This window comes from Diceros bicornis, chromosome 33 (genome assembly GCF_020826845.1).
Source record: "Diceros bicornis minor isolate mBicDic1 chromosome 33, mDicBic1.mat.cur, whole genome shotgun sequence".
NCBI classification, from domain to species: Eukaryota; Metazoa; Chordata; class Mammalia; order Perissodactyla; family Rhinocerotidae; genus Diceros; species Diceros bicornis.
In genome coordinates this window covers 18,577,223-18,602,840 of record NC_080772.1, presented here as the reverse complement: position 1 = coordinate 18,602,840, position 25,618 = coordinate 18,577,223, and the positions used below count along the sequence as shown (strand labels likewise).

The window sequence follows — 25,618 nt, the reverse complement described above, 5'->3', positions numbered from 1 at the left end:
AAGGAATTCTGGAGACTGCAGAAGGAAATGAGGCTTTAGGTTGCAGACTCTCTCCATGCTTATGTACAAAAACACATTCTCTCTCTTCCTGCATACATAAAACTCTTCTATTTAGTAAAATTTATTTATTTTTCTTTTTTTGTGAGGAAGATCAGCCCTGAGCTAACTTCCAATGCTGACCCTCCTCTTTTTTGCTGAGGAAGATTGGCCCTGAGCTAACGTCTGTGCCCATCTTCCTCTAGTTTATATGGGACACCGCCACAGCATGGCGTGACAAGCAGTGCATCAGTGCACGCCCGGGATCTGAACCTGCGAACCCCGGGCCACCGAAGCAGAGTACATGCACTTAACCATTTGCGCCACCGGGCCAACCCCATATTTAGCAAAATTTATTTTAGTGAAACAAACAGCAATCAGGAGACTACTGAACATGAAATTTCCTCTTTGGAAATTCGCAGTTTTTTAAATTATTAACCACAACTCATATGTGGACTATATGTATAGTACATATGTAAACATACTTTTATCAGAAGATAAGAATATTAAAACTCATAAACAAATGTAAAAGTATCACCAAACATACATATACCAGGGATTCCTAGGAAACCACACAAAATGTACTGTCAAAAGTCAATTCTGATTGCACAAAGTCTTTAAAAATGTTGCCTTTTTCTTGATCAGATATCTTTTTTCTCCCTCTCTTCCTCTCTCTGTCTCTCCAACTCCCTGTCCTCCACTCCTTAATTCTCACCTTTTCCCTTCATTTCCTTCTCCACTACCTCACAGCAGACTGCATGTGAGCCTATGACATAATTACCATTCTCCTAGGTATTGTGCTTGCTGATGTACCTATGCTATAGATAGTAAAGTACATGGCTAAATTTGTCCCATAGTAATTTATTAAACAGTTGTCACACTAATAAATTATTTTTGGTTTTGAGCAATGAGTCAGCTCTTAATTAGTCATTATGGGATGAGGGAGGGCAGTCAGAATGAACATGAAGCTTCAAATTCAAATATAATTAGCCTAAAAGTATTTTAAGTTATGCTGTATTTTATAATTCTTTGATGAGCTAAAGCAAAAATGATCCTCCAATAACAGCTTTCGGTTGAAGCTACCTCCTTTTATTTACAAGAATTTAATAATATAGTAAGGTTAGTCTTTCTTTGAGATCGAGTCTAAAAGAGTGAATAATATCATGATCTTCCAGGAAACTGTTTTTGAAGGAAAAAAATATAATTCACCTTTGCCCACCAGCTTGACAGCATAAAGTAGGTATTAACATTTTCATCTCCAAATTGCTCGGCCACATAGAGTCCCAGAGATCCATATTTGTCATATATATTTCTCTTTGACATGTCGGTAAGTATTGTGTGGGCCTTGTTGATTTCTTTAAACTTCTCAGCAGCAGCTGGATCATCTGGATTCTTGTCTGGATGGTGTTTCAGGGCCAATTTTCTTTTAAAATAAAAAAAAAGTGAGAAAAAGTGTTATTTGACAAGAATTGCAATGACATTTTAGAAGGGCGCTATTCATTTGTACATCCTTTATACAAGCAAATACCGTTAAATAATGTTTCACGCTAATGCAGATTTAACTAAGCAAGTTTTCATGAAAAGTTGTCTCTTGTCTCTAATATGCAGGCGCTATAGTATTGTTTCTCCCCTTACATCCTCAAAAGAATTCTCAGCAGCTGCGTAGTTGTCGAATCTGAGACATTTTGCTGTTGGCAAATATGTGAAGTTTATTTTTACATGTGAGCTGATCAGTAGTCCACCCCAACGTGCAGAGGCCTTTAAGAGTTCCAGCAGCAGGACCAATTTACACCAAAATTCCATTTAGAACTGGAAGAATTTTCCAGAATTAACAAAACTTCACACCACATATTCTCAAAGTTAAAGTCAATTATCAAAAAAAAATTCTAATTTATACTCTTTTGAATAAACGTTATGACCCCCTCACAAATCTTCCACAAATCCTAACTCCCTTTGTTTTTCTGAACAAACACTGTGACTTTCCTTGTATTTAAATATATCTTTGACCTCTTTTCAAATAGGTCTTCCCACTTCAAATAATCTAGAAATTTTTTGTTACTTTCTATTATTTTTATTATTTCTTTTTTTATTCTGGTAATCAAGGTCCATCCGTATTGTTGCAAATGTCATCTTGTTTTATAGCTGAGTAGAATTCCATTGTATATATATACCACATCTTCTTTATCCATTCATCCATTGATGGGCACTTAAGTTGTTTCCAAGTCTTGGCTATTGTGAATAATGCTGCAATGAACACAGGGTGCAGATATCTTTACACATTTGTGTTTTCGTGTTCTTTGGATAAATATCCAGAAATTTAATCGTGAATACAAGGCCTTCTCTCCTCTGTGGATCGTAAAGCAATTTCTGAAAGGTGTGAGTATATGTTTGTGTTGCATTGTGTGTGTATATGTGTGTGTCGGGGGCTGATTTGGAGGTATCCTTTATTCTTCGGTTGCAGTCAAGTATAAAAAGGAAACCGTAAAATGGATATAAGAACCAAGCTATGATAGTCAGGCACTAGCTAGTGGCCATTTCCCTCATTTCCCTCTACAGATGATTTAAATAATGATTAAAGCCACGTTCAAAATTGAGTCTGTGGTGTTTTTTCCACTACAAAGTCCATTAATTTTATGACTCTCTACTGGAAATTTTATACAGCCTGTTCTCCCGACTATGCCCATATAGACGTAGGTAAGAATATACCTTTAAGCTTTTGTCTATTGTATTAGTTTAAATCAAATTGTTTCACTTTAATGCACTAATAAAAGTCCATAAGTAGAGCATAAAAGTAAAATATACCTTATAAATTAATCTACATGATAAACTGAAAAAAATCACACCCATTTTAAGAATTAAAGTATTACTGGTTATGATGTAGGTGAATAGTTAAGCAGCTCAGCATCAGGAGGCTTAAAAAGTACCAAAATATTTACAAGTATAAATTGTGGCGTATAATCCATTCTAACTCTGAACTCAGAATAATTAAAAAGAATAAAATAATGATGGTTCATTTTACATTTGTTTAACCAAAACATTTTTCATCCTCCTTTTTGAGAGATGTTTAGGGTATCTATAAATTCTTATAGATGGGACCACTGGAGACATGTTTTTTTACATGCAGAATTTATGACGAAATCTTGTGCTAATAGCACAAAATGCCTATTGTGTCATTTTTTACAATGACAATTTATTGTCATTTTTAATGTTTATAAACATTTTATAATGTTTACTATATGCAAGAACTATCATGTTATAAATATTAATTCATTAATCTTCACCACAACCTTATGAGGTGGTATTATAATGATCCCATCTTACAAATGAGGAAATTTAGCCACTGAGAGGTTAAGTAACTTGCCCAATGTTACACAGATAATAATTAGAGCCAGGCTTTGAACATGGGCAATTTGACTCTGAGCACATGCTCTTAACCACCACTATGCTGCCTTCTATGTTTATATTTTTTAATTTAAAGAGTAAGGCACACAGAATGTTAATAGGCCATGGTAAAGACTTTAGCTTTTGGTCTAGGTGACATGGGAAGCTATTGGAATGTTTTGAGAAGAGTGGTGTGACCTGACTTTAGTTTTAGAAGGATCACTCAGTCTTGGGGGGTACAAAGGCCAAGGCAGGGAGACTCTTTTAGGAGAAGCTCTTGGTGGTTGAGACCAGTGTGATCGTGGAGGTTACAGAGAGAAGTAGTTGGAGTTTGGGTATATTTCGAGGGCTAGCTGATGGATTGGATATGGAGTGGAAAAGAAAAAGGGGAATCATGGATGGCACCAAAGTTTCAGCCTGAGCAACTGGAAGTTTGGAGTTACTATTTAATGAGATGGCAAGAGATTTTTTTTTTTTGGAAGTAAGAAATGGTTTGCTAGGATTCAGGAGTTCTATTTTGGACATGTTTGAGATGCCTATTAGACTTCCAAGTGGAGAGATGGAGGTAGATAGATATAAGAGCCTTCTGTTCAGATGAGAATTATTGTGGGAGATGTACGTTTCAGAGTTCTTGGCAGGTAGATGGTATTTAGAGCCATGGAACTGGAAAAGATTCTCAAGAGAGTGGGTCCAAGAGATTCTAAGGACTGAGCTTTGGGAAGGAAGAGCCAGCAAAGGAGATAATAAAGACAGACCAATGATACAGAAGGAAAAATCTCGAGAATATGGGGTCTTGTGATCCAAGTATTTCAAGGAGGAGAGTGGTCACTTATGTCAAATGCCACTGACAGGTCATGTACGATGAGAACTAAGAACTGACCACTGGGGTTAGTGATATGGAAATCTTTGGTGACCTTGACACACACATACACATGAATACACACACATGCACACACATACATACACATATACAACACACATATGTACACACACATGCAGACAATTGTATATATGTCTTTATATAGGGAAAACGAAAACAGAAAAATAAGGAGAAAAGAAAGAGGAAAATGGAAGGTTATAACCACAATTAGTGCTTATAGCTACACATTGGGATTATGAGTGACTCTTTGTTTTGTTTTGCTTGTTATAAAAAAATATACATATTACTTGTGTGGTTTCTTTCCCTAAGCATTTTAAAGCTCCAGTTACAAATTTTGTTCTCTTTTAATAGCTGATAGTTTAGAGTTTGCTCCCTTAAATGACTCATTGTCACATTAGAGAGGGAGTAAAAAGGAAGAAAGAAAGAAGAAAAGTCCTCAAACTGCAGTGATACAATGACTATCATCAAAAAGTCTCAAGTCGCTTCTTTTAGCACATGAATTTTAAGGACACAATATCTCTGGAATTCTCACTCCATGCCCTGAAGTACAATTGCAGCATTGTCCCCTACTAGTTCCACAGGCCAATCAAATGCAAGGGCTGTTATTTCTGCGTTGAAAGAAAGAAATCCCTGGAAAATATCTCTTTACATTTCCTGTTTCTCGGGTTCAGTTGTAGACTGATACACACCGTCCAGGACTTAGCCAGAGAAGCCTGGCTTCTTGTCATATTTTAAGCTGCTTGGATCTGTGTCAGCTCAGAAGGGCAGATGCACTCAACCATTTTCACATTCCTCCAACAATGGAGTTGGCAAATTCAGAGGGCTGGAGCAGCTCCATTTGCAACAAATCCAATTCCTGGTGGTCAGCAGCATTTTGACTCCTCTTGGCAGATACTTTTGGCTCTGAGGAATCCTCAGGAAATGTGGCTAGCAGAGGCAGCTGCCAAAATTACACAACTGCGCAAGGAGGTGGTTGATCAATGACCCACTCCCTTAGGAATTGTCTACAGAGCAAGAAAACACGTATGGAATTTAGGGTGAAAGAAAGTGCTTGGAGTACATTTAAATATAATATTTACTTATTCATTTTAAAGATCTTTCTTATAATTTCTCACTTTATGCTTAAAAGTGACATATTATTCAACAAGAATGTGAACCTTTAATTCTAAATCTCTTTATACTCTCAGTCACCTGTTAATCTGGTATGGCTATAAATAACTTTGGAAATAGCAACAATGCCTCTAATTTCCACTGTGAAATCTAATGACAGCTGTCAAATGAAATGTATAGTGAATCCAGTGAGTGACAGATAAGATAAATATGGGGTTTATAGTTACAGTTACCTAAGGCCTCTAAGATCTACCTATTTTGAGGCAGTGGAATTCTAAGTATTGTAATGTTCTGCCCAGTTCTCTTCCTTGCCGCATCTAACACTCAGATAAGATCTAGCTACCACTCTCTACCAGGCTCTGAGTTAGCTAAAACCTGATTCTGACCATGTTGCCCCAGCTCTAGGCCAAATCTGTCTCAGATGGGGTTGGAATGTCAGAGGAGACTTTCTCGTTTGGGAGTGCTGGATTCCGAGCCTCAGGGAACTAAGTACCTCCAACGGTATGGCTGTGTCTATAGCTGCCTTTCCCTACTCAAGACGTTTCCAGATGCTTTCTCCAATTACCTTCTGTTGCTTCCTGTTTTAAAGATTTCCCCATTGCTCTGTGCTTTCTGCTAACCTCCATCAGCCACAAAGTTTATTGCCCCGCCAATGTCCCAAAAGAAAGCCACCTGCTGTCTAAGACAAAGGAGTAGAAGAGGGAGGGTGAGGCACTGATTTCTTCCCATATCCTAGAACATTTAAAATTACCTTCATGGCAGAGCCAGCATCTACTGCAAAAGTAGCGAAAGAAAGCAAAATCTGAGCTCATGTGAAATATAGACTATTCTGTCTAGAAAAAATTGGCTGTGATGGGAAGGAGACTGGTGGTAGATAGGAAAAGGAACTGCTATAAACCAGAGTTTGCAGGTGGAAACAAACCCTAGATTAGTAACTCCTAGGTGTATGGCAAGTGTTGCAACTATGGAACCTGATAGCGTGTCACAATACTGGAGGTTCGGTGGAACTCCTGTGCCCTCTTGGATTCAGGCAACACCCAAGTGAAAATATAAGAAACCAATATATGAGTTCATTTCCCTGACATTTGGTATTGACAGACATTTTGATGTTTGACAGTCTGGTGGTTTGTATATATACCACTTTGTGGTTTAATTTGCATTTTCCTAATTACCAATAAGGCATATATATGTTATCTGGAAATCCACTAAGTGCATATTAGTCTTTTACCAATTTTTAGTTTGATGTTTAAAATTAATTTGTAGTATTTTTAAAAATTACATATTCTGTATATGAATCCTTTGTCAGTTTTATGTATTGCATGTATATTTTCCCTTTCTGGGGACTTTTTGTTGTTGTTAGTTTCTGTATGGAATCTATTGATGAACAGAAATTCTTAATTTTAATTTAGTTGAATTAATCAATCTTTTCCTGAATTTAGGAAGATTTGTCCTACAGACTCTATAACTCTAAAATCTTTATACATTTGCCTTTCACATGAAAGTCAATGACCCATTTGCAGCTGACTTTTTAATGAGGCAGAAGGTAGGCATCCAGTCCAATTTTTAAAATATAGATATCCAACTGTCCTAGCACTATTTATTAAAAAAATAAAATCTTTTCTCTGTATTTCTAGGCTATCTGTCCTGTTCCACTGGTCTATTTGGCTATTTCTGGGCCAATAACAGTCTTAAATACAACACCTTTAAAAATATGTCTTAGTATCTTAAAGAGCAAGTTCTTCCGTATCGTTGTTCTTCAAGAGTTCTGTGGCTATTCTGGGCCCTCTGTATTTTCACATAAATTTTAGAATTAGGTTGTCAGTTTACACACACATACACACACACACTCTATTGGGATTTTTATTGCAATTGCATTGACTCTATAGATTCATTTGGAGATTGACATTTGTGCAATATGCCCACTTATTTAGAACTTTTAAATGATTCTCAAAGTTTTATAATTTTACCATTTAGGTCCTACATATATTTTACTGTATTTATTCCTAGGAACTTAATTTTTTATGTGTGGTTTTGACATTTAAAATTTTTTTCTCAATTCATTGCAGATATAAAAGATTTTTATATTTTGATGTTTTTTATCCTACAAACTTAAGCTCATTTATTAATTTTAATAAGTTGTAGTTTTTTTGCGTTTTCTACATGCACAATCATGTAATCTGCAAATAATAACTGGTTTTCTTTCTTTCCAATCCTTATATCATTTACATTTTTCTCTATCTTATTGTGCTGGCTGAGACATCCAGTATGATGTCAAATAAAATTGACTATAGCAGGCATTCTTCTTCCTTTCTTCTTTCACTAATTCACCAAGAGTGAAGGGATGTTGAATTTTATCAAATGCTTTTTCTGCATCTGTTGAGAAGATGTGTTTTTCCTCTTTTAATCTGTAATGTGATTGATTGATTTTCTAGTATTAAAGGAAGCTTATGTTCCTGGGATAAACTCAACTTGGTCATTATGCATTATTTTTAATTTATTGCTGGACTCAGTTTTCCAATATATGAATTTAATTCTATAAATTTTCCTCTAAGTACTACTTTAACTGCATTCCACAAGTTTTAATACGAAACATTCAGTTCTAGATATTTTCTAATTTTAATTGTGGTTTATTTTACCCTTGAGTTATTTTAAGTTGTGCCTCCCTATTTTCAGACATATGGAAATTTTGTAGTTATATTGTTATTTTTGCTCTCTAGCTTGATTTCACTGCAGTAAGAGAATATATTCTCTATGATTTAAATCCTGCAAAATTTGAGACCTGCTTTATGTCTCATTATATGTTCAATTTTTGTAAATGTTCCATATGTACTTTAAAGAATATATATTCTATACTATACCTATTGGGTGCCTTGTTATTATATAAGAGCATCAAATTTTGTTTACTAATTTTTTTTGTTCAAATCTTCTATATTCTTAGCAATTTTACTGATCTATCAAGCAGGGTATGTTAAAATTTCCCACTATGACAATAGGTTTGCATATTTCTCCTTATAGTTCTGTCACTTTTTGCTTTGTGTATTTTAGGCCATGCTAAATTCATGACTATTATATATTCCTGGTGAATTGAACTTTTATTATTATGAAATATACCTCTTTATCTGTAGTAATACTTTTTATCTTTATTTTGATGTTAATAAAGCTACACCAGCTTTCTTTGGGTAGGCATCTACATAGAATGTATTTTTCTCTTCTTTTATTTTCAAATTTTCTGTATCCTTATATATTGGATGTGTCTGTTGTAAGCATCATATAGTTTTGGTTTTTTATTCACAATGACAACCTTTTCCTTTAATTGAAACACTTAGCTATGTTTTTTTTAAATATAGTTATTGATGTATTTCAGGTTAAATCTACCACTTCCTTATGTTCTTTTGTCTCATCTAAAATATATTTCCTTTCCTCTCCTTTTTTGCCTTTTTTGTATTGACTCCTTTTCATTATTCTATTTTTTTCCCTTTGTTGCTTTGGAAATTATGCATTTGTTTATTATTCCTTTTAGGGTCCTCCTAGAGATTACAAAATCTTTGACTTATCAAAGTCTAATATCGATGTACTTTTGTCTAAGTACAATACAAAACAATACAAAAATCTTAGAACACTAACACTATTACTCTCCTCCCATCTTAAGTGTTGTTGGTAGCATGTACTTAAATTCTCTAAGTCTCTTCAGCCCTCAAGAATTATTATTTAACACAATTAGTATTTAATGATATTTTATACAATTAGTATTTGTTTACATTTACTCACGTATTTTCCAATTTTATTGCCACTAGTTATTTTCTGCATCTCTGACCATCCATCTGGGATCATTTGCCTTCTGCCTATGAATACTCTTTAATATCTCTGTTAGCGCAGATCTGCTGATGATTAATTCTTACAATTTTTGTTTAGCTTAAAAATGGATTTATTTCACCTTCATTTTTGAAGGGTATTTTCCCTGGATATAGAAGTGTAGGCTATCAATTGTTTTCTTTCACCACACTGAAGATTTCAGTCCATTGTCTTCTTGCTTCCATTATCTCAGTTGAAAAATCTGCTGTAAGTCTAACTGTTGTTTTTTGAAAGTAGTCTGTATTTTTTCTCTGGTTGCCATAAAGGCTTTCCATCTTTGGTTTTCAACAGTTTTTCTGTGATGTGCTTGGCTGTAGATTTCTTTTTATTTATTCTGTTTGGCTTTTATTGGGCTTCTAGTATATATGGATTGATACCTTTCATGAACCTGGAAAATTCACATACATTATATTTTCAAATAGCTTTCCCCTCATTCTCTTTCCACTCTCCTTTTCAGACTCCAATTGTATTTATCTAAGACCTCCTTAATGGATCCTTTATGTATTTTATCTTCTTGCATTGTTTTCTGTCCTTTTGTAATTCTTTCTGGCTATTTTCTTTTGGCCTATCTTCCAGTCAGGTCTCTAACCTCTTAAACCCTATCTTTGAGTTTCTTGAGTTTGGTTGTTGTATTTTTTCAGTTGTAAAATTTATCTTTTCATTTAAAAAAATCTGAAATATCCCTTTTCATGATTTTAAGTTCTCTGTGAAAATTCTCAATCTTGTATTTTATCTTCTTGATCATAGTTCTTTTAAAATCTGTTTCTGATAATTCTAATACCTGAGGTTTTCTATGGTTCTGTTTCTGTTGGCTCATTTCTGCTGATTCTTGCTCATATTGTCTTGACTCCTGTGCTTCATTATCTCTGTCTGCCAGATACCGTATTTTAAAAACTTTTAAAGAGTATGACATATAGGAAAGTTGTTAACAGAGTAAATCCTAAGAGTTCTCATCACAAGGAGAAAATTTTTTTCTTTCTTTCTTTTATATTTTATCTATATTAGATGATGGATGTTAGCTGAACCAACCGTGATAATCATTTCACAATATATGTAAATCAAACTATCATGCTGTATGCCTTTAACTTATACAGTGATGTATGTCAATCATTTCTCAATAAAACTGGAAAAAACTTTTAAATAAATAACTGGAGGATGAAAAAGATGTTATCTTACACCAGAGAGCATTTTTATTTCCTACTTTTAGATGTCTGGAGGCACTTGCAAAACTGAGATCATCTTAATCCACCATTAGGGATTGAGATTTTCTCAGTCACTCAGATGGCTCAAAGTTCAGTTACAGTCCATACAACACTGATGTTCCCATTGTCTATTGCTGTGTAATAAGCTACAGTAACATTTAGTAGCTTAAAACAACACATCGTTTATTTATTTGCCTACAATGTTGTAATTTGGGTAGGACTTGGTGGGGACAGTTTTTCTCTGTTCTATTTGGCTTTTGCTGGGACAACTCAATTGGAGCTGAAGGATCTGCTTTCCACGATGGCTTCACTGACCTGCTGGTAAGTTGGTGCTGGCCGTGTCTGGGATCTCAGCTAGGGCTGTTGTCTGGGGACTCTGTTCTCTTCCTTATGGCTTCTCCACACGGCCAGGTGAGGTGCCTCACAGCATGATGGTCTCAGGGTAGTTATATATCTTAAATGGTGGCTAGCTTAAACCAGATTGCAAAAGCAGAAGCTTCTAGGCTTTTGTAAGATTTAGGTACAACATCACTTCTGCCACATTCTATTGGTTAAATTAGGTCAGAGAGCCAGCCCAGATTCAAGAGGACTACACAAGGACATGAATACCGGGGGAGACGGTTTATGGAGGACCACCAAAGTAATTGTCAACCACAGATGGTTTGCTGCCTTTTCTCCTGGGGTGCAGCACTTCAAAGTCTAAATAGAATTGCAGGACTCCCATTCTTGTTGGGCCAGGGTCCAAGTTTTTTCCCCCTTCTGTAGAGTCCTGCTCAGCATCTCAGCTTCTCTTTTTCCATATCATGACCTAGTCAGCAGTAATTCTTTACTCCCAAATGCTTATATATATATATATATAAATATAATTTTCTTTCAGTTTTTCCAGTTGTTCTCAGCAAAAGGGAGAACTGGTACAAATTACCTAGTCAGTGATAAGTGGAAACTCCTTATTCAGAAGCTCCTGGTTATCTTTTATGTTTATATTCTCTTCTTTCAAGTATTTGTGAATTCCAGAAAAGGCTTTATACCATTTTTATATAAACGAGCCAAAGATCGCCTCTGTGTATTGACCCCTACGTTGTTTATTTCTTTACTGCAGGCTGAGACCCATTAGCTCAAAAGCCCACTGCTGCCAAATTCAAATTTTTGCATATTCAGTCATTTTAAAAATAGCCCAAGCAAGCAGATTGTTAACCATTTAGAGCCTGCATGCTTTATATACCTGCAAGACCTCACCCCACACCTGCCGGCCATTGATAAGACAGAACCTTGTGATTATAAGACGCTAAGCTGCTATGGCCCTTTGGAGCTCTCTGACTCAAAGACACCCCACTATGCTCCTGAGTGACATCACCTAGACATGTAAGCCCCCTTTCCATCCCCTCTATCCCCTGGAAGTTCCCTTGCCCTCCTTCCCTTCTGAAGGTGGTCCCAAGCCTCTGGATGGTCTCATGCTGTGAGGGACTTCCCCTCTCATGCAATCCTGTTCAAGCACAGCCCAGTAAAGCTTCTTGTGTGTTACCAGGTCTCAGGGTCATATCATTTCCTTTGGTCAGCCCCCAAATCTCTCAAACCCCCTACAACTATTTTGCACATTTGTACACAGTACAGTTTTCCTCCCCACAAGAAGCTTTACTATAGTATGCTGCTGAGAGAAAGCTGGAATGAGAGTGTTAGTGGGGCTCAAGGAAGCAGGAGCCACTGGGCAAGGATTAGTGTAGAGTCAAGGTACAGAATAGCAAGGTCAGGGCACCATTTGGCTTCAATTTGCAAATAATGACGCCAATACGACCCCTGCTGTGTAATTATTTCTGAAACACCTGCTACCATAGCGTATGATTTATGTATTCTGACCACCAAGGCCTCACCCAGGGCCCTCTGAAGGCCACATTACACAGTCCTATGATTTCCTCACGTTTACAGATGCAGCATCTAAGCAGCTCACTGCAGCAATTGTTAGGATGTTGTCTAGTTTTCTGGCATCCACAGTCACATTTGTGATTCAAGACAGATTGCATGCGACAACAGCAGCAACCATAGATGATGATCCGTTTCAGAGAATTAGTCTTTTCCCTCATATAGAACCACATCAAGAGTCAGTGGTGACCTCTAGTGGCAGTCGAGACAGTGATACCACTGTACTTCAACGATGCCTTGGCAAATAATCTTCACCAATTTTTAAGAGAATGTGTAATAATGACTTATGAGGCATCATGTTTGAGTATTTTTTAATACGAGAGTTAAAAATACCTCAACTTTTGAAAAGTTCAAATGCCAATTCATAAAGCTTTGTTTTAAATAGTTTTCTGGTCACTACAATTCTTTTCTATGGCTAATTTTAAGAGCCAGCTCTTGACCCTCCCTAATGAGGTAGATTAGACTAGAATATTTGTGCAAACACAGTAGATAAAATGTGTCCAATATTAGAAGTATTTGTCTACACCAATCATAAAAGTACTACTTTTGGGACTGAGGACCTGAAGTTCTGACACCAGCAGGCCACTGACAGCCTTCAGCAGGCCACTAAGATCCTTGTGTGCTATATTTTAATCCTGTTCCCCCTACGCCCACAGCTCACCCAGAATCTGAGAGCTGCATACAAGTCAAGATCTCTGTATCTAGCTCAGGTTCCTAACAAAAGCTTTTGGGCCTCTAACCTTATTACATTTCCTGGGGAAAATTTTGCATTCTTGTTTTTTTTTTTTTTTTTTGTGAGAAGATCAGCCCTGTGCTAACATCTGCCAATCCTCCTCTTTTTTTTGCTGAGGAAGACTGACCCTGGGCCAACATCTGTGCCCATCTTTCTCCACTCTATACGGGACGCCGCCACAGCATGCCTTGACAAGCAGTGCATCGGTGCGCACCGGGGGATCCGAACCAGCGAACCCCGGGCAGCCACAGTGGAGTGCGCACACCCAACTGCTTGCGCCACTGGGCCGGCCCCACATTCTTGTTTTTTCAAAGCAGCAGTCTCCACTGAACTCTGAACATCAAGGGAGAATAAGACTGGGATGTAGGAGAAATGGCTATACAAACCTTGTCTCCTACTTCCAACAGCAGCTCCCACCACTGGTGCTAGTCAAAGCCTTCAGCAGGCACTTGCTCGCTGTAGGCCTTCCTCCTGCTGCCCCCCGGGCTCAAACTCTCATGATGGTGAATCATGTCAAAGCTACAAGCAGCTCCTGGCAATTACCAGTGGCAGGCCTGGCAGGTAGCTCTGGTAGAGCTCCCAGTGTCTCTAGTCCTCGGTGCAAAAACATATAGCGTAACCCCCTGATACATCTTTGTGTTAAGCACTCACTTTCTTATTCTCCTTAAAGCCATTTTTGCCCTAAACCCATTTTTTAAACATACCAGGACCTGTTCTTCCAGACTGTCAGTCTCACTGACTCTGAACCTCGTGGTCATGCACATGAGTGCTACTCAAACCAACTCATTTATTTCCTTAAACATCCTGATTTCCTGTCATACCCCCAAAGAGATGACTCTGGGTACCCACTACTTCACTTCCTTTACTCCTCTTTAAGAATCTCCTCTTGTCAATGTGTTCTAGAATCTATCTACCTTCCTGAATCCTAGCTCCTACCCCCAACTCCAGTATCTTCAATAACGTCTCCACTAGCTCCTTCTCCTCAGCAAGCAAACACACCCGTCATTTTTTAAAAAGGGAAAATATTTTTTGTCCTGGCCTCCCTTTCAAATTATTAGAGTGTTATTGTCTCCTCCTTCCCTTCCCCAAACACTTCTTCAAAGCGTAGTTTACACAAAAATGTTGCATCCTCAATGTCCATTCACTCTTCAACCCAGTGTAATCTGACTTCTACTTCTAGTTCTCTACTGAACTTGCTCTCCATTCCATGACATCCTAACGGAAACATCCAACCGCCTATTTTCAGCCCTCGTTCTATTTGACCTATCTGCAAGGCTTGTTGACCAGCCCTTCTTTTCCCCTGGCTTCTGGGATGTCCTCCTGATTCTTGCCCTAGCCTGGCTAGGAGGCTAGGCAAGGTAATGCAGACATATGTGAGTCCCTTGGGGCCAAGGTTGGCAGAAGGAGTATGTCTTATCCAAAGTGACCAGTGCACCAAAAGCAAGTGAGTTTCAAACCTCAAGTAAGGATAGGACAAAGAACTGGGAAGCCATGAACAAGAACTTGAGAGCAGAGTGGACACATCAAAAACAGGGTTTTATTTACTTGCTACAAACCAGAGGAGGGAACCTTCTCACAAAAGGACCAAGAACAGAGTAGACAATCTGACTGTGTTACTACGGTCATCTATGCTTACCATTTCTCCTCTGCCCACCAGTTAAATCAGTGGTTTTCAACAACTGGTGCTAAGAATCATCTGTTTTTAAAACAGATTTTAAAAACAGTTGTTTTTAAAAACTCATATGTCATGGCTCTACTCTTGGAGGTTCTAATTCTGTAGGTCTGGGGCATCTGCGTGTCTGCAAAAGCTCCACAGTGGATTTGGCTGTGCACCAAAGGCTGCGAACCAGTGGTTTTGAATTTTTGCTGTTCTTCTATTTGGAACACGATCCTTTCCTTTCCTCTCCTCTCCTCTCCTTCCGTCCTTCCTTCCTACCTTCCTTTCTCCCTCCCTCCCTCCCACTCTCTCTCTTTCTCTCTCTGTGTCTCTCTTTCTTTCTTTCTTTCTTTCTTGTGGTAAAAAACACAACATAAAATTTACCATCTTAACCATTTTTAAGTGTACACTTGAATAGCATTAACTGTATTCACATTATTGTGCAACAGATCTCTAGAACTGTTTTATCTTGTAAAACTGTACTCTATGTCTATTGGACTACTTCCATTTCCTCCTCCTCTCACCCCCTGGAAATCACAATTCTACTTTATTTCTATGAGTTTGACTACTGTAGATAGAATATGAGTTTTTTGTTTTTTTTTTTAAATGTGTTCCTGAATTGCTAGCTTTATACCTATTTAATATTTTTTAAAAGCTTTGTTGGAATGCTGTTATACTATTAATTATTTGATTTTTTTCCCTATGATAAATAGTTAAACACACCAAGCAATATTTATGGCAAAGCATTATACACACACAACACCATGTTATGGCAATTTGATCTCTATAAAAACGTATATAACCTGTTTCTTTTGTTTTTCTCTTTTTTATTTTTTCCCCAGGACTTATTTATTTTGAAAGTGGAAGTTTTTATCTATTGACCACCTTCACCCATTTTCCCCCACCCCACCTCTGCCTCTGGCAACCACCAGTCTGTTCTCTGTATCTATGAGTTCAGCTTTGTTTTTCAGATTTCACATATAAGTGAGATCATATGGTATTTGTCTTTCTCTGTCTGACTTATTTGACTTAGCATAATGTCCTCAAGGTCCATCCATGTTGTCACAAATGGCAAGTTTTCCTTCTTTTTATGTGGCTGAATAATATTCCATTGTATATATACCACATTTTCTGTATCCATTCATCCACTGATGGACACTTAGGTTGTTTCCATATCTTGGCTATTGTAAATAATGATGCAATGAACATGGAGGTGCAGATATCCTTTCAAGTTAGTGTTTTCATTTCCTTCAGAGAAATACCCAGAAGTGAGCTTCCTGGATCATATAGTAGTTCTATTTTTAATTTTTTGAGGAACCTTCATACTGTTTTCGTGGTAGCTGCACCAATTTACTTTCCCACCAACAGTGCACAAAGAGTTCCCTTTTCTCCACATCCTCACCAACACTTCTTATTTTTTGTCTTTTTGATAATAGCCATTCTAGCAGCTGTGAGGTGATATCTCGTTGTGGTTTTAATTTGAATTTCCCTAATGATTAGTGATGTTGAGCACCCTTTCATATATCTGTTAACCATCTGTATTTCTTCTTTGGAAAAATGTCTCTTCAGATCCTCTGCCCATTTTCTGATTGCACTCTTTATTTTTTTGCTTTATGTTGTGTGAGTTCTTTATATATTTTGAATATTAACTCCTTATCAAATATATGATTTGAAAATATTTTCTTCCATTTTGTAGGTTGCTCTTTCATTTTGTTGATAGTTTCCTTTGCTGTGAAGAAGGTTTTTAATTTGATGTAGTCCTGCTTGTTTATTTTTGCTTTAGTTGCCTTTGCTTATGGTGTCAAATCCAAAAAAATCATCACCAAGACCAATGTCAAGGAGTTTCCTGCCTATATTTTCATCTAGGAGTTTTATGGTTTCAAGTCTCATGCTCAAATCTTTAATCCATTTCAAGTTGATTTTTCATTCTTTTGCATGTGGCTGTCCAATTTTCCCAACATCATTTATTGAAGACACTGTCTTTTCCCCATTGTGTATTATTGGCTCCCTCATCATAAATTAATTGACCATACAAGTGTGGGTTTATTTCTGGGCTACCTATTCTGTTCAATTGATATATATGTTTGTTTTTATGCAATACCATATTGTTTTGATAATAGGGTTTGAAATTTGTTCTTCTTTCTGAGGATTGCTTTAGCTATTCGGGACTTTCGTGGTTTCATCCAAATTTTAGGATTCTTTGTTCTATTGCTGTGAAAAATGCTATTGGAATTTTGATAGGGATTGTATTGAATCCGTAGATTGCTTTGGGCAATATGGACATTTTAACAATATTAATTCTTCTGATCCACGAGCATGAAATATCTTTCCATTTATTTGCATCTTTTTCAATTTCTTTCATCAATGTCTTATAGTTTTCAGTGTACAGATCATTCACTTCTTTGGTTAGATCTATTCCTAGGTATTTTATTCTTTTTGATGCAATCATAAATGGGATTGTTTTCTTAATTTCTCTTTCTGATATTTCATTGTTAGTGTACAGAAGTGCAACAGACTTTTGTATATTGATTTTGTGTCCTGCAACTTTACTGAATTTTTTTATTAGTTCTAACAGTTTTTTGGTGGAGTCTTTAGTGTTTTCTGCATATAAAATCATGTCATCTGCAAATAATGATGATTTTATTTCTTCCTTTCCAATTTGGATGCCTTCTATTTATTTTTCTTGCCTAATTGCTCTGGCTAGGACTTCCAATACTATGTCGAATAAAAGTGGTGAGAGTGCTCATCCTTGTCTTGTTCCCGATTTTAGAAGAAAAGGTTTCAGCTTTTCACTGTTGAGTATGATGTTAGCTGTTGGCTTGTCATATATGGTCTTTTTTATGTTGAGGTACATTCCTTCTATATGCACTTTGTTCAGAGTTTTTATCATAAATGGATGTTGAATTTTGTCACATGCTTTTTCTGCATCTATTGAGACGATCATATGATTTTTATTCTTTATTTTGTTGAATTTGGTTTGTTTTATGTTTGCATTCAAGATTTATCTTCAGATTTATGTTTGTAACATAAAGCTCTTTCACCCTAATATTGAGAGTTCACAGGACTTGTTTTCTCTTCTGTAGGGTCCAATGACATGTTAGTCAAATCTGAAACACATTGATCTACCTGCCTACAAAAGTCTAGGGTTCTCAATATGGTTACAAAACTCCCACAATCACACCATGGGCTGCCTTGTGTCTCATGTCCTCCACTCACAGCTTGTATATTGTGCTCTGATATGACCACATTATTGGTAGTTTTTCAAACAGACTCTATGGCTTTTGCTCCCCATCTTTGATTAGTCTATCCCCTCTGTCTGGCATGCCTATCCTTGCTAACCTTACATTCTTTCTAACTTCTACATTTTTTTGGCCAGCTATGTATCTTTACTCATGATCAAATAGCCATCTCAAAGCATCAACTTCTATGGGAAAACTTACCCTGAACTTCTTGTCTTCTCTCGTGGTACTTCTTCTATATTTGTATCTGGATTGTGCTGTATTATCTGTTTTATACCTTCCTAAATGAAGACATATTTTATTCCTTATTGTGTCCCCAAGCTTAGCATAAGGCTGCCACAAAGTCAGTACTCATGAAATATTGTGTGGAATGAATGAATAAATAACTGAACTAGCAAAACAACACAGCGTGATGTTTCTATCTACATCCACAGTTCCCTTTTGAGATATCCTGAAGAGGAAAAAACAATCATGTCTTTTGCTCAAGGGGAGCATTCATATTCCCTAGATTCTGGAATCGTCTGAACTGAACTAGCAAAATCTCCAATGAGCTCCCATTGTTTCCCCAACCCGAACAGAGTAGTGGGAGTATCTGTTTAGGTCTAGTCTTTGACATCTTATAGTTTCCCCTGCTACAGAATGCTAATACTGACTCTAGCTGACAATTCACAATTCTTTGAACTTTATGCCTTACTCAGGAATAAAAAGATAAATGATGCTCATTGAACAGCATTTATATGTGAATGGCTTTTTAAATTGAGTGAATATTCTAATCTAGGTAATATGCTCAATTTATTTTAAGATCATGATCAGAAACAAACATTCATCCAATAAACTTCCAATAGTTTTTTTTTAATTGAGATAAAATAAACATAATGTAAACAATTATTTATATTATGTAAATTTTATCTATTTTGACCATTTTGAAGCATACAATTCAGTGGTTTTTAGTATGTTCACAATGTTGTGCAAACATCACAATTTAATTCCAGATTATCTTCATTATGCTAAAAAGAAACTCTTTGCCTCCTAATCCCCACACATCTCCATTCCCTGGCAACCAGTAATCTACTTTCTGTCTCTACGGATTTACTCTACGGACATTTCACATGAATGGAATCATACAATACGTGCTCTTTTGTGTCTGGCTTCTTTTATTTAGCATGTTTCCAAGGTTTATCCATGTCATAACAAGTGAGAGCACTTCATTTCTTCTTGTGGCTGAATAATATACCATTATATGGCTGTATCATATTTTGTTTACACTTTCATTAGTGTAATTGACATTTGAGTTATTTCTGTGTTTTGGCTATTATGAATAATGCTGATATGAATATTCATGACAGGTTTGTGTGAACATATGTTTTCAATTCTCTTGAGAATATACCTAGGTGAAGAATTGTGGGGTAATATGTAATGTATCTTTAACTTTTTAAGAAACTGCTAGACTTTTTCACAGTTGATGCAGCATTTTACATTCCCACAAGAAATGTATGAGGGGTCCAATTTCTCCACATCCTTCTCACCATTTTTTTTATGATAGCCAACCTACTAAAAGTGAAGTGGTATCTTATTGTGATTTTGATGTGCATTTTCCTGATGACTAATGATTTTTTTCACGTGATTATTAGCCATTTTTATATCTTCTTTGGAAAAATATCTATTCAAACTCTTTGCCCATTTTCAATTGGGTTGTCTTTTTGTTACTGAGTTGTAGGTATTCTTTATATATTCTGGATACTAGACACTTATCAGATGTTTGATTTGGAAATATTTTCTTCCATTCTGTAAGTTGTCTTTTTACTTTCCTGATGGTGTCCTTTGATGCACAAAAGTTTTTAATTTTGATGAAGTTCAATTTATCTATTTTTTCTTTTGTTGCTTGTACTTTTCCGTCATATTTAAGAAACGATTGCTTAATCCAAGGTCATGAAGATTTACACCTATGTTTCCTTCTGAATTCTATAGTTTTAACTCTTACATTTAGATCTTTGATCCATTTTGAATTAATTTTGTATACAGTGTGAGGTAGGGGTCCAAATTCACTCTTTTGCATGTGGATATCCACTTGTCCCAACACCATTTGTTGAAAAGATTTTTCTCTCTCTCATTGGATGGTCTGGGACAACCTTGTTGAGATTCACTTGACTGTAGCTGTATGGGTTAATTTCTGGGCTCTTAATTCTATTCTATTTTTCTATATGTCTATCTTTATGTCAGTACAACACTATTTTGATTACCATATATTTGTAATGAGTTTTGAAATCAGGAAGTGTTGAGACCTTCAACTTTGTTCACCTTTTTCAAGAATTTTTTTTTTTTTTTTTGCTATTTGGGGTCCTTTGCATTGCATTTCCATATGAATTTTAGGATTACTTTATCTAATCCTGTGAAAAAAGTGGTTGGAATTTTGATAGGATTGCATCAAATCTATAGATTCATCTTAATAATACTTAGTCTTAATCCGTGAACATGGAATGTTTTCCCATTTATTTAGGCCTTTAATTTCTTTCAGCAGTGTTTTGTAGCTTTCAGTGAACAAGTCTTTTGCCTCCTTGGTTAAATTTATTCCTAAGTATTTTATTCTTTTTGATGCTATTATGCATAGAATTGTTTTCTTAATTTTATTTTCAGAATGTGCTAGTGTATAGATTTTTGCATATTGAACTTTAAGTCCTAAAACTTTGCTAAATCCATTTATTAACTCTAATCATGTGTGTGTGTGTATGTGTGTATTAATTAGGTTTTTTAATGTATAAGATGATGTCATCTGTGAATAGAGAGTTTTATTTCTTTCCAATTTGGATGCTTTCTCTTTCTTATTCTTGCCTAATTGCCCTAGTAGAACTTCCAATACAATGTCGAAGGAAGCAGTAAGAGTAGACATCCTTGTCTAGTTCCAGATCTTATGAGGAATGTTTTAAGCCTTTACCTCTTAAGTATGGTGATAGATATGGATTTTTCATAGATGCCTTTTATTGAGTTGAGGAAGTTCTCTTCTCTTGCTAGTTTGTTGAGTATTTTTGTCACAAGAGGGTGTTGGATTTTGTCAAATGCCTTTTCCACATCTATCAAGATGAATATACAGTTTTTTCCTCTATTCTAATAATATAATGTATTACATTGATTTTCATATATTGAACCAACCTTGCATTCGTGGAATAAATCTTACTTGTCATGGGGTATAATCTTTTTAATATGTTGTTGAATTCAGTTTGCTAGTATTTTGAGGATTTTTGCATCTATATTCATAAGATCTATTGTTCTGTAGTTTTATTTTCTTATGGTGTCTTTGTCTGACTTTGATATCAGGGTAAATTTGACCTCATAGAAAGAGTTAGGGAGTGTCCCCTCCTCTACTTTTTTTGGAATAGTTTGAGAAGGATTAGTGTTAATCAAGTCAATTTTGGTAGTTGGTGTGTTTCTAAGATTTTTTCCACTTTATCTAGGTTGTCTAATTTTTTGCGTAAATAAATGTTTGTAGTATTCTTTTATGATTCTTTTTTCTGTAAGGTCAGTTGTAATGTCCCTGCTTTTATTTATTATTTTAGTAATTTGAGCTTTCTCTTTTTCTTAGTCAGTCTAGCTAAAGGTTTGACAATCTTGTTGATATCCTTCAAAGAATTAACTTTTGGTTTTGTGGATTTTCTGTATTATTTTTCTATTCTCAATTTCATTTATTTCCACTCAGATATTTACTATTCCTTTTATTTCTCTTGCTTTTGGTCTAGTTTACTTTTCTTTTTCTAGTTTCTTAAGGTGGAAGTTTAGACTATTAATTTGAGATCTTTCTTCCTTTTTTAATGTAGGCTTTTGCCATTTTAAATTCCCTTCTGAACATTGTTTTCACTGCACCCCATAAGTTTTGATATGTTGTATTTTTGCTTTCATTGATCTCTAAGTATTTTCCAATTTCCCTTGTGATTTCTTCTTTGACCCATTGATTACTTAGGAGTGTGTTGTTTAATTTCTACAGGTTTCTGAATTTTCCACATTTCTCTCTATTTATTGATTTCAAATTTCATTCCATTGTGACTAGAGCACATATTTTGTATGATTTCAGTGTTTCTGAATTTATTGATACTTGTTTTGTGGTCTAACATATGGTCTAACACAGAGAATATTCCATATGCACTTGTGTTATTGGGTAGTAAGTTCTACAGATGTCCATTAGTTCTAGTTGGTTCATAGTGTTGCAAAAATCTTCTGTTTCCTTGCTCTTCTTCTGTCTAGTTGTTCTATTCACTGTTAAAAGTGAGGCATTGAAGTTTTCAGTTAGTATTGTTGAATCATCTATTTCTCTCGTCAATTCCATCAGTTTTTGCTGCATTATTTTGAGGTTCTGTTGTTAGGCACATATATGTTTCTAATTGCTATATCTTCTTGAAAGATTGGCCTTTTTTTCATTATAAAATGCCCTTCTTTGTCTCTGGTAACTTTGCCTTAAAGTCTATTTTGTCTGATACTAGTATAGCCACTCCAGCTCTCTTTAGGTTACTGTTTCCATAAAATATCTTTTTCTATCCTTTTACTTTCATCCTATTTGTCTTTGAATCTAAAGTGAGGGTTTTTTTTTTTTTTGTAGACAGCACATAGTTGATTTTCTTTTAAATCCATTTACCAATATCTGCCTTTTAGTGTGAGAGTTTAATCCATTTGTATTTAGGGTAATTACTGATAACGAAGGACCTCTGCCATTTTGCTATTTGTATTCTTATGTCTTATATCTTTTTTGTTCCTCAATTCCTCCATTACTGCCTTTTTTGTGATATTATAATTCCCTTATCATTTCTTTTACTATATATTTTTGAAGGATTTTTTTATGGTTGCCCTTGGTATTACAATTAACTTCTTAGTCTAGCTCAGGTTAATATAATTTACTGTCAAAATTATATAAAAATTTTGCTTCTATATAGTTCCACCTCCCCATTTATGCTGCTATTGTCACAAATTACATCCTTATACATCGTGTGTGTTCAACATCAACATAGATTTATAATTATTGCTTTATGCAGTTGTCTTTTAAATCAGATAAGAAAAAAGAGGAGTTACAAATAAACAGAATTAATACATTAATTGTTTTATATTTACTTATGAAGTTACTTTTACTGCTGTTCTCTAATTCTTCATGCAGATTCAAGTTACTGTCTGTCTAGTGTGTTTTCATTTCAGCCTGAAGGACTCCTTTTAGCATTTCTTATTGAGAAGGTCTGCTAATTTATTTATTTATCTAAAAATGTCTTGATTTCTCCTTCATTTTTGAAGGATAGTTTTGCTAAATATAGAATTCTTGATTGACATATTTATTCAGCACTTTAAGTATATCATCTTACTGCCTTCTGGCCTCATGGTTTCTAATGAGAAATCAGCTGTAATCTTATTGAGGATCCCTTATACATGATGAGTTGCTTCTCTCTTGCTGCTTTCAATATATTCGTTGGCTTTGAACAGTTGATTATGATGTGTCTCAGTGAGGATTTTCTTGAATTTATGCTACTTGGAGTTCATGGAACTTCTTGGAGGTGTAGATTAATATTTTTCATCAAATTTGGGAAGTTTCAGCCATTATTTCTTTAAATATTCTTTCTACTCCTTTCTCTCTCTTTCCCCTCTCCTATGGGACTCCTATTATGTATATGTTGATATGCATGGTGGTGTTTGCAGGTCTCTCAGACTCTGTTCATTTTTCTTCATTTTTTAATCTCTCTGTTACTCAGACTGTATAATCTTAATTGGCTTATTTTCAATTCTACTGATTCTTCCTTCTGTCTGCTCAAATCTCCTATTGAGCCCCTCTAGTGAAATTTTCCTTTCAGTTATTGTACTTTTCAACTCCAGAATTTCTATTTTGGTTCCTTTATATAATTTCTACTTTTTAATTCATATACCCTATTTGGTGAGACATCATTTACATCCTCTCTTTTAGTTCTTTAGACATGGTTTCCTTTAGGCTTAGAACATATTTAGCTTATTTAAAGTCTTTGTCTAGTATGTCCAAATTTGGAGCTTCCTCAGGAACAGTTTCTATTGAGTTTTTCCCTCCATACAGGACTTACTTTCTTGTTTCTTTGCATGCCTCATTTTTTTTTTTTTGTGAGGAAGATCAGCCCTGAGCTAACATCCATGCTAATCCTCCTCTTTTTTTGCTGAGGAAGACTGGCTCTGAGCTAACATCTATTGCCAGTCCTCCTCCTACTTTTTTTTTCCCCAAAGCCCCAGTAGATAGTTGTATGTCATAGTTGCACATCCTTCTAGTTGCTGTATGTGGGACGAGGCCTCAGCACGGCTGGAGAAGCGGTGCATCAGTGCGCACCTGGGATCCGAACCCCGGCCACCAGTAGCGAAGCGTGCGCACTTAACTACTAAGCCACCGGGCCGGCCCCTGCCTCATTTTTTTTAAACTGGACATTTTGAATGTTATAATTTAGCAACTCTACAAATCAGATTCTCCCCTTTCCCCATGGTTTTTGGTTGCTGCCTGATGTAACCGTCATTTGTTTAGTGACTTTTCTGAACTAATTTTGTAAAGTCAGTATTCATAGTCATGTGTGGCCACTAAAGTCTCTGTTCCGTTAGCTTAAAAGCAAGCTAAGGATTAGACAGAGATTTTCATACATACCTGGAACCAAAAATCTCCCAGTCCATGCAGATGGGTTCTGTGTGTGTGTTAGGGCACATCTTCAACACTCAGTCTGGCAGTTTACAATTCTGCCTTAGCCTTCATTCCCTGCTTGCACAGCTCTTCAAAGTCAGCTAGAAGTGAGAGCTTAGGGCTTTCTCAAGTCTTTTCTGAGCATGCACATAGCACTGGGCATGAGAATAGCTTCTCGATTTCCAGGAATATGTCAAAGCCCTTCTTCCCCAAAGAATCTCATTCCCCAGCCTTTCCTCCCAAATTTTTTTAGTGAGTCTACTGTTGCCCCAGCTGTTATCCCTTACCTCAGACAGCAATGACTAAAACCTTTGCCTATAAATGTTTTCAACAAATGCTCCCCTTCCTTTCATAGAAGCTTTAGCACTGGATAAATTTTTATTTAGGTGCGATAAAACAAGTCTTTTGAGCAGATCTTCCAGGGAGCCATCAGACAGATCAACCAATGACAATTATTTGCAAATGAGATCTTTTCTGCTCCCTCTGATACCAGTAATGGTACTGGTACTGGGAATGAAGGAAGTTATTTTCAAGGTTACCACTGAGCTGAGAAGTAGGTATAGGACTAGGGCAACTTAAAATGCCATGAAGTTCACTGTTGTTAACAAGATCTAACTTTAAAAAAAAAAATGACTGCACTCCAATTGCCACAAGCTTTTAGCTAGTTTTCAGATTCCGAAAAGGTTGATTCTGACAGTTGTTTTTAGATTTTTAGTTACTTTTATGGAGGAACAGACTTTTAGACTTCCTTACCCCACCATTTTCACTAACATCATCACCTATCATTGCTTTTAATATCTATACCAATTTCAGTAAAATGTATTAAAGTTTATAGAAAACATATCCCTTTGAAAGTATACTTAAATTATTTATGCTTTGTTTCAAGAATACTGATAGACATAAAGCAGACTTAAGAAACATATTGGTACGTAATAGATGTAACAATTTTCAATGAGATC

The 25,618-nt window shown here is 35.9% G+C and overlaps 1 protein-coding gene across 1 annotated transcript in view; it reads right to left on the bottom strand.

The window, feature by feature from the left end:
- DNAJC5B (DnaJ heat shock protein family (Hsp40) member C5 beta) overlaps positions 1 to 25,618 on the bottom strand; it is a 56,453-nt gene that overhangs the window by 18,907 nt on the left and 11,928 nt on the right. Inside the window, exon 2 of the mRNA XM_058529013.1 lies at positions 1,246 to 1,459. Within this exon, the coding sequence (XP_058384996.1) occupies positions 1,246 to 1,459 (214 nt within the window). The remainder of the gene's footprint in view (positions 1 to 1,245; positions 1,460 to 25,618) is intronic.